Genomic DNA, 10,626 nt, shown 5'->3' on the forward strand with positions numbered 1-10,626 from the left:
AATTCCATTTAAAAATAACTTAATTTCTTAAGTTATCTTTTCTTAAAAGTTGAATAGTTAAAATTTACTTATATTTGAGATAAGAAACATGACTTGCATTTGCATATATATATATATATATTCAGAATCGAAGGATGTATCTATGTACACATCCATTGATAATCAAGTAAAGAAAAATCATTTAAAATTATCGACATGTATGTATTCTTTTAGCTATCCTAATTCAACTTGTTAAGAATTTTACTTCTGAACGCTAAAATTGCTACTCAGACAGATGGATTTGAGGACTACTTTGTTGAAATGCGAGGATGAAAATAAGTGCTATAATACACTGTTTAAACCATATTTATTGTCATTAGTGTAGCAAGAAAGGGCATTCATATGTGTTGAATGTTGCCCTTGAAGTTACGTCTATCTATCCGATATTCATGCTTCCATGAAAAATGATACATTTAATGAACAGTCAAGTCCAACCGAAACTAGCATGGACGAAACGAAGACAGCTTTGATGGTGAATACTGGATGTAGAAGATAATGAGGAAAACTATCGTCAAGTTAGAATAATAAATTCGACATGTAACGCAAAATGTGTTGGGAAGTTGTAATTTGAAAACCCGGGAGCTCGGTCAAGAATACCATGCAGAGAAAAAGAAAACTAAACAAGGACACCCAAATACAAGACCTACACGTTTTGATGGATGCAAATCTAAGGAATTGGGACCTTTTATGCTCATGGTTAGGGATTTGACATTTGAGTAAAGTTACGGCTGTAACAGTGGAGATAGGTGTCAACGTGGTAGGAATATTGTTTATGCAAATGCAATAGTCTCCGCATTTGTACGGAACACTTGCGATAACAACAAATTGTTAAAATGGTGTGAGGTATGCATTTTGAAACCAGAGTAATGAATTGCAATTTTCTGACTTTTCTTTATATCCCATTCTGCTAAAGGAGGTCACGGTCCTCGAAACTGTTCAATTGCGTCACTTGTTTACCAATCCATACCAAAATGTTATGCTGAAACAAGACCCACATACCCGCCAAGTAAAGCCAAAACAGATGATATAAGATAAGCACCTAATACAATATTTGGTTCTCTGAACCCACGTAACTGGAGGCGATAATGAAAGGGAGGAATTCTCAAAAGACGCCACCACGCTCCCTGGAAGCCCTTAGTTAACTTGAAGTAGAAAACCTGATACAGAGAAAAGAAAGCAATAAGCTATTAAAATAAGAACTTCTACTTGTAATATTAACTTGTGATAACAGCTTGTAGTTTCTAATTCTAGCCACAAACGAGGGTACACCCAGCTAGTCAGTAGAAGCATAGACATGAATACGTACAATTTGAGGATATGTCGGATACGACTTAATCAAGAGATTTGACACTTTTAAAGTGAACAATATATTTTAGAAAATAATGTATAATAGACCTAATTACAAACTATTTTAGATTAAGGACCTAATAAAAAAATTACCAAAAAGTACAAAAACGAAATGATATTTTAAATCTATATAAAAAATGGTTGTCACTACATCTAATGTATTGTTGGCTTTAGCACTAGTAGGTCCTCACACTCATGGTGTTATCTTGAAAAGATGTCTTAATGGATTAAAAAGAAGAGAGTGTTTATAAAATACCTTTATCTTAACTCTAAGTGATGTGTAGCTTTTTGACAAATTGGAACAATAGAGAAATATAAGAAAGCAACACATGGCATGCTAGAATATGTAAAACACAATGGTAACCAACTAATGAATGATCTAGATTCTATACATTCACTAACAACCGAAAATAATTGAATGTTTTCTCACGAGAAAATAAATGCATTCCAGAAGTGCTAGGTAAAGAGACTCAAGCCAAAAGAATGTCAATGTAGCAACCTTCTTTCAGTTAGACAACCACGAATTAGAAACACGATAAAAGCTAAGGATTAACTGTGACTTAAAAGTGAAAATGGAATAAGGACATCAGTCTGCCAAAAAAATAGTGAAGAAACAACGACATGGTGCAATGATATATTGAGCTATGACCCATGACAATCTTCGAAACAAAGATTTGCTTGACACTCCAAAGCTCACCCCCTTACAAAAGGTGGTATCTGAAATGAGTTAGACCATATGCAAAATACAATACACGGAATATATATGAGAAATGTTATAATAATACTGGTGTAACTTTTGTACTAAGTATTATACCGCTTAATAACTTTATATTAAATGTGAATTTTGTAAATCTAACCGTTAGATTGAAAGTTTTTTACTCTTAGATCATATATACAAAATTTTATATTAATCCAAGATAATTTGATACTTTATTCTTATAAAACAAAATTGACGTAATATATACATTTCAAAATATACTAAAATTTGAAAATTTTAATTACCTTCAAGTTGTTATTCAATTTTAACAAAATTTAATATAAACACAAAGTAATATGATCTTTCAATCTAACAGTTGGATTTACAAAATTCACATTTAATATAAAGTTATTAAGCGGTATAATACTTAGTAAAAGTTATACCGGTAGTATTAATATAACCTTCCTCTCTCTCTCTCTCTCTCTCTCTCTCTATATATATATATATATATATATATATATATATATATATATATATATATTGAACTTCTATAGCTAACATATAAAAACGACCAAAATAGAAAATTTTGAACTTAGTAACAGCCCTCAGCACCCTATCACTTATAAATTTGTTACTTCTTCCTTCTCACACCCTTTTTACCAATAACCGATGTAAATTAGAGACAGACAACAATAAGTAAATTTGAACTCAATGTGGTATTGTAATATTGAAATAGCCATTGCCTCTCCATCTTAATTGTGGGAATCTCAGAGCAGGGTAAGCGTCACATGCACTTGAAATGTGAATGGGCATAAAGTTCATTTGGAAACAAATAACATAAATGCCTTTGAGCATATTAATGAGCATGTTTTAATCATATAAAAGAAAAAGCAAATTTCAAACTAATGTATGGAAGCATTAGAAGCATGGGACAGACCTGAACAATAACTGACAACGACTCAACAATGAAAACTCCAGAAGAAATGAGCAGTGGGAAGAACATTCCAGTACATGCAGCCATTGCAGCTAATGCACCACCAAGTGCCAAAGATCCTATATTACCCATAAATATAGACGCTTTGTATCTGTTGTGTAGAAGAAAACCAACACAAGATCCAGCCATTGAAGCTCCAAATATAGCAAGATCTGGTTTGGCATATCCATAAATAACAAGCACATCAAAACCAAAATGTAACTAGAACCAGGTGGTAATGGGAGATAATGATCAAGATTGCATTAGAACAGAAGAATAAAAAGAAGGCATTTTTAACAGAGCATGGAAGTCATTAATGTCATTTTAGAAAGCTTAAGATATAGTATAGTGATCCTACACATAAAATAATGTGAATTAAGGATATGGATAGTGTTTTTAAACAACTGCAATCTTATGGTAGACATTTTTTTAACCAAGTTTTACTTTCAACAATTTAACATAAAACTATATTATTTTAAGGGATCAGATTTGCACAGTTTACAGAAAGAACTGCAGGGAATCCTGATCCTTGAATTAAGTTCTCATGAAGACTAACTTTATCAAGTCATATATTCTTACTGCATCAGCTATGTTCAAATGCAAGGCTGCAAGGCAACAGTTAGATAGCCAAAATTATATTGTTTATAGCCTATGTTCATCATTGTCATCCGGGGAATGGAAGAGAGTCGTGTTACATCCTCAGCAAGTAAAACTTGCCGATACACCAAACATGGACTTACAGGGGTAGATGGAAAGATGCCAAAAAAAGAAAGAGACACATGGTTTTGTTTAACTTAAACATGTCACACACAAGATACAAGTGGGATGGATAAAATGGAGAAAGAGGTCAAAGGATTATTTGAGATCGCAAAGTACCTACCAAACTCAAAGCTAAGTTTTCTGACATTGTTATATGCCTGACTATACTCTGATACTAAAGAGACAAGAAAAAAATATGATAAGAGCAGCAGAAAAGAGAATGTTAAAATGAATGTGTGACACAAAAGGATAGGACACAAAATGATTGTATATGAGGGGATATTGATGTAGCATGAATTAAGAAAAAAGTGACAAACAAACAATTAAGGCAGTTTGGACACATACAAAGGTCACTAAGAGCACCAGAAGTCCAAAGGAGAGTAGATTGCATGGTTTTTAGTCCTACAAAAAGGGAACGAGATCCAAAAGGACATTGGAGAAAGTTATTAAGAGGGATATCATGATAAATAATATTTCTGAAGATTTGGTCCTTAACTTAGCCAAATGATGTCATGTGAATATGTGATCCATATAGACAACCTCACCTAGTGGGATAAGGCATTTTTTATTAGTTTTTGTAATTTATCTATCTATATATATTACTTTTAATTCCTTTTATTGATTACAGATTGAATTTGAACATGGAACTGGAAAGATTTTAAAAGGAATATCTGGCTTAAAGATATTCTCAAAGTCTACAGTTGATTTAAAAACTTGCTACTAACCAGAACATATTGGAAGAACAGCTATTGACATTCCAGTTAACGCCAATGCAGCGGTACCTCCAGCTAGTCCATCAAGAGCATCTGCTAATTTAACACCACTTCCCAAGGAAACAAAACAAAATGAAGTCAACAGTTGGTAATATCGTCCCAAATACACAAGGCCCAGTGGTAGAGGAATCAGCATCTTCCTGCATGTAAGTAAAAGGAAATGAGATGAAGGAAACATGTGCAATTTGTCACCAGGTCAATTAAACAGATACCCTAACAGATAAATGAACAAACAAAAAGCCTCACTTATGAGCATTGTCATCTACAATTTACAGTTTACAGGATTGCACACAAAATATGTTCTTACACGACTTCCAATTTTTTAGTTTTCCAAGAGTGTTTTAGAGACAATTTTCTAATAGTTTAATGTCAAGCACAGATGGGCCTGTGTAAAATTGAGGGTGCCCCCATAAAGTTAAATTCTCTCCCTCGTCTCCCTCTACTAAAAATTAATAGCAAACAACCTCTAGTAAAAAAAAAGTTGTTTTTGTTCTGATGAGAAGTACCATTTTCAGAACAACCAATGGATGACTCATAGTCCAACAAAAAATAGAAAACTTAACAATCACAAAGAACCTGTGAAGCTGTGTGTAAAGCCACTTTTGTGGCAAAACAAGTCAAAAATAGGAAGACACAGGCTGTAAATTTTCAAGCATAGCTGGCTGGGAAGTAAAAAATTCCTACCATGCATTTAATAACCATGCTCCACCCTTTGGCTATAAAATGCAGCTCCTATGCTTCATTTTAACCATCCCAAAAATTGTAGCTCTTCATTCAAGAGAGTTGTAATTGTTCTCTCATTGTATTTAAAGAGAGAGGTTGTAATTTCTCTTTTACTTGGTGAAAATATTTCTCTAGTCTTGCTTGTGGTTTTTCCCTTATCAATTGAGGGTTTTCCACTAAAAATATTGTCTGTCAATTCCTATCTTCTCATATCTAATTTTAGCTTAGAGTTATTACATTGTTACTCCGATACATAACAACACCAACATGATTAAAAAAAATTTCTCTTCTCCCTTTTGGGTAGCATTGCTAAGCACATGTCGTATCTTAAGCTGTATCATGACAAAAGGTGTAAAAGTACAATTGCTGCATTTGATTTCAACTCTCCTTTTAATAATTTGATCAAGTTCGAAACTTGGGTAAATAAAAAATAAAAATGAAACTTGAATGTCTGAATTAAGTCACTATATTACCTTCACATTAAACTACAGTCTCAACTTGAGAGTCAATAGAGTTTGAAGAGAATGGAGAAAAATTAGTTTCACAGATAAAATCCATGTTTGACATTCATCAATTGCATTAGTAAGATGAAATGAACATTGTATACTAAATACAAAATTTTATATCACTAGTGAAAATCCTTTCATTTCATTCATCCAACCAAACATTTCAAACAGAAAAGGTTAAAAACTATTGACTGTATTTTTACTATAAGGCTAAAGAAAATCTTCATATTATTTTTTAGTCATTGGTTTAACTTGCACAAAAAGGTTAAAAAGTCATGCTTGTAACTGTCTGTGAAATGCATTCTATGAGAACAGATATGTGAGTTACCATCAGAAAAATGCTGATCAGAGGAGTTACAAGAAAGTATACATGCCATAGGGTGAAGCTATACTGGCGATGTCCAACCAAAATGAAAACCATGTTCCAACAGCTACCTGTGTGGTATTAAAAATGAAGATTTAATAAAAAGATAGCATAGCTGTATGCATTGGTCAAAACATAAACCCTATTTTAGTCCTAATTTTTCATTTTCAACTTAAATACTACTGAGCAGCCAAATTTGGATTCTTTTTGGGGTGGGGGTTAAATCAACAAATCAATAAGCATTTTAGAACTCCAAAAAAATTGCTCCTAATTAAAAAAATAAACCATTCACCTCCAAAAGGACTTCTGTCAATGTAGGCAAACCTCTCCAATGTTTTCTGGTGAGTATTAATATATCACTTAGTAAACCAACTGCAGCAAATGCGATAGTTACACCAGCTGCCCCAGACATTTCTAAAGATGTGGAACTGGCAAAGACATGAGCAACAATTACACCAATAGGTATAAAAAGCAAACCACCCAGTGTGGGTGTCCTCTTTTTCATGTGATGCCTTCCAGGCACTTGTTGCCTGATTACATGGATACTTTTAAAATGACAAAAAATTGGGACACCGACATAGCCAGCAAAAGAAACCAAAATGGCCGATATGAGAAATGGGCGCGTCAAATAAAAAGGTGATAAGGGAAGTCTAACAATTCTCCATGCGCACCAATCCACATACAAAAGCAGTAATGTCAAGACGATTATAAGCCCCATAGTGATGAAAAAACCAAGTTTGGTCCTGCAAACATATTAAAACCAGAACTGGGTTACCATAGCATCACACAAGTGGAAGGATAATTTGTAAGGATTGAAGTAAAAGTTGACGGGCAAGGCTATCAAGCATTAAGTTATCAACTATACTAAAATGCATTTCCAGCTTTCACTAAAAACTTAAATAAAATATTATGTTCATTAAGGTTATACCTTAGAATTTTGATTTCTATCAAACTTTGAATCATTATTTTCATCATGCCTTTTTGTAAAACTCACATAAATATTATTATGATGATGACAACAACGATGATAAACATAAAAGTATAATAAGATCACACCTTATGAAGCACAACATAAAAGTATAATTAGATCACACCTTATGAAGCACAGACATTAGACACCAATAATGTCCAAAATATAAGACACCGCATGTGCTGTGTGTGTGTATAATTAAACATGAACATCATTTGTAAAAGGTCTAAATAGAAAATCAAGATTTATGTATTCATTGTCATCTCAAAAGAACTTGTCGAGTATTCTATTTTGCCTATGATAATGAATCTCAAGAAAAACACTAAGAGACAACATTATACAATTTGAATTTGAACACATTGTTTCTTTACAAAATAGATTCTAAAACAAGATGATGAATTATTGAACTGTCTTTCACCTTCAATCCATCCATCTACTACCAAAAACAATTCTTTCATGAGCTTGTGTACACAAGAAGCTTTTCTGAGTTTTTCTGCCTCTTTGAAACTATTTAAAAAGAATTAAAATTTTGGTACCATCCACGTCCTTCTGAAAAGAAGTATTAGGTGTCAGAGTAGTATCCAAGCAGGGTTCTCAAATGTGTCGGAGCCAAAATAAAATATTCCAACAGTTGAATGGAGTGTCCAACACATGTAATCACACAATGTATGAGTGTCAATGCAGTGTCAGCGCTACAGTTCATGCCAAATTTCTAGAAACCACATTATGCTAGAGAACAATAGTTTCAAGATATGAAATATTCATATTGACAAATAGGGGGTATCCAAAACAACCATTTCCATAACTTTCTACATACTTGCCTAGGTTTCTTGCGTTCCCTCCCAAGGGTTGCAAACCGATGAGCAGTCACTGTTAGAGCATCATTAGTTGATGCAGAAACAGAAGGCAAATCAATATCCACTGGAGTAAGAAAAGCTTCACCATCACTATCTTCCCCGTCACTAGAAGATAGCACATATGCAGAAGGACTCTCATCAGCAATCCAATCATCAAGCATTGGTATGTCAAATGAATCCTGTAAAGATAAATGCCATGACACTGAACCAACCTTGATAAATCACAATTCATGGCAAAAATGATTTGCTAGAGCCTTATAGTAAACTCATAAAGTTAAATTCCATATATAAACCCTTGCAGCATCTGAATGTGAAAAAATGCACATCATCATATCAACTCCACAACTATCATTAGTCGAAGAGTCCAGAGCAATTGTTTGTCAAAACCCTAAACTTTTACACAGTGTGACTAATCCAAAGCACTTGTTTGTCGAAAGACAAAACTCATATGCAGTTGACGTTATTATTGTCAAATCAGAATCAGAATTTCACCTTTTATTTCAGATAATAATGATTTGCATTTAGCACCTAAGCTCAAAATTCTCAACGTAGTTAAAATAATATGTTAGCATTTATCATTCATACAATTGTTTCTCTAAAACTAATCATCTCTCAAACTCAAAATTAGAGACTAAGGGATTACGGTTTCAGACTTTCAGAACACCAAGCAGCTCCACCGAGTAGTAGTTAGAATCGTAAGAGTGAAGCCACAGTAAAACTATAGAAAATAAAATAAAGTTGAATTTCAGAGAAGCAAGAAGGAACCTCGTCGAAGGCTCTAGTAGGAAGAAGATTACGAAGAGCGAGGCATTTATACTGCTGAAAAATCAACGAGTGTAACTGCAGAATTGAACAATAAACGAAATCACATGCAGGATAAACCTAATAATGATAACATCATAAAGTATTGTATAAAGGCAGAGATCAGCGGGAAAGTACCTCGAGATTGGCGCAAGCGAAGCGCGAACGGGGAGAATAGGAGAGCGAAGTGGTTGGAGGGAGAGAGAGGCGTTTGCGAGGGAGAGGGAGAGGGAGAGGGAGAGAGCGATGGCGGTGGTTGAGGATGCGAGAGTGAGAAGGCATGGATGCGAGAGAGTTGAAGAGGAGATAGATCTGAGAAAGAAGGAAATGGCGATGGAATGGACGCGAGTATATTCCATTCCGTGGAAGGGAAATGAGCGTTTTATATATACAGGGAGGGAAAGTGTCAAATGGCGCTACTTCGAAATCATCGCGTCGCCGAAACCGTTTCTTCGGTGGGCTCACTTCGCTTTACCAATCGCCACGTGGAAACGTGCTTCTGATGCATGCCTGCGTTTGGCACAGGGAGGGGGTGTCTTTCTCTCGAGTTAGGCTTTTCTTGGTCATTTATGTTCAAATCTGCTTCTAATTCTGTTTCTAACGCATATTCCGTCACGGAGAAGATATTTTGCATTTTTGTATTGGGTAAGCTAGCAAGAAGACTTCACTGTGAGCTTAAAATTAATTTGCTTATTTATTTGTAGGCCAATTTTGGTTCAGCCTCCATGTTTATATATGAGTATTATTATTAATTTATTTTCTTACGAGTTGACATAAGTATACTTATGTAACAAATTTTCCGCATCATATTTCTTGTTAAAAAGACAATGGTATTTTATTATAATTATTGGGGCTAAAATCCCACAATCTTTTTAAAAATATATAGACTAAAATCTAACAATATAGACCAAAAGTACATTAAACTAATTAATTTATAATGTTAAACATAAGTACAACGTGGTTGAGCTAACTCTTGCTTTCCGTTCCTATTATCGGCTTTTGGAAATCTCAAGGGCTCCTTTCAATTTCATGATCTATTTATTGATTGATTAAGTTGAGCAAATTTGACTTTCACACATATAAATACGGATAAAGCATAAAATACTTTATCCAGTTGCATTAATATTCAAATGAAGATTAGACACCGGAAATCACGAGTTTTTGTTCTCTGTCGAATAAAACAGCTGTGTATCTTCAAGGGAAAAAAGGAAAAAGACCTATTAAAAGAAAGAAAAACTTCTAATTTATGATTGAATTTTCAAAATTTGGAAAATAAGATAGGGCTCCACTACACGCCCAAATCACCCAAAGAGGAACATCAAGAGCCCCACTTAGCTGGCCCAACTCAATAGTTTTATCTCTCTAAAGCCTGATTTTGATACTTAGTGGGCCGAGAGATTGGCTATTTCGCAATGCTGACTGGATTCTCTGAATTGGATATGAGAAAATCTCTCTAGTTAAATATATTAGAGAAATTCTACGCACCTTTATAAATTTAAAGGATTTTCGGAATTATTTATTTTTTATATATACAATACGTGAATGTTTGATTTTCAATAAATTTATCCTTTTCATTTAAATATATATATATATATATATATATATATATTACTTTTTAATATATACACGAAATCTTTAGATCAGTAAAAATATTTTTAATAATTTTATAAACTATAATGAATTGTGATTCTTCACATTTGTGTTATTAATATTTTCTAAGGATTATTTATATTTATAAGTTTCAGAATAAACTCAAGAGATCATGAAAATCAATTTAAATAGAAAATTCACTATCTACTTTAGAGAACAGAATCTTA

General features: G+C 33.5%; 1 protein-coding gene across 3 annotated transcripts; it reads right to left on the reverse strand.

Annotated features, from left to right (window-relative positions):
• Positions 1-906: 906 nt before the first annotated feature.
• Positions 907-9,354, reverse strand: TRANS11 (translocase 11). 3 transcript variants are annotated; one of them, XM_020348104.3, is made up of 9 exons: positions 8,948-9,345; positions 8,774-8,848; positions 7,973-8,187; positions 6,474-6,924; positions 6,188-6,252; positions 4,541-4,728; positions 4,161-4,217; positions 3,021-3,229; positions 907-1,196 (listed from the first exon to the last, which is right to left on the reverse strand). In XM_020348104.3, exons 1-9 carry the CDS (start codon positions 9,089-9,091, stop codon positions 1,014-1,016), a joined length of 1,587 nt encoding a protein of 528 aa, XP_020203693.1. In that variant the 5' UTR covers positions 9,092-9,345; the 3' UTR covers positions 907-1,013. The 3 variants fall into 3 exon arrangements, with proteins under 3 accessions (XP_020203693.1, XP_020203694.1, XP_082921671.1); XM_020348105.3 differs by lacking the exon at positions 4,161-4,217 and having other exon boundaries at positions 8,948-9,339; XM_083065545.1 differs by lacking the exons at positions 907-1,196; positions 3,021-3,229 and adding an exon at positions 3,254-3,990 and having other exon boundaries at positions 8,948-9,354.
• Between the last annotated feature and the right edge of the window lie 1,272 nt (positions 9,355-10,626).

This window comes from Cajanus cajan, chromosome 1, assembly GCF_000230855.2.
Source record: "Cajanus cajan strain Asha chromosome 1, NIPB_CcT2T_4, whole genome shotgun sequence".
In the NCBI taxonomy this organism is placed as follows: Eukaryota; Viridiplantae; Streptophyta; class Magnoliopsida; order Fabales; family Fabaceae; genus Cajanus; species Cajanus cajan.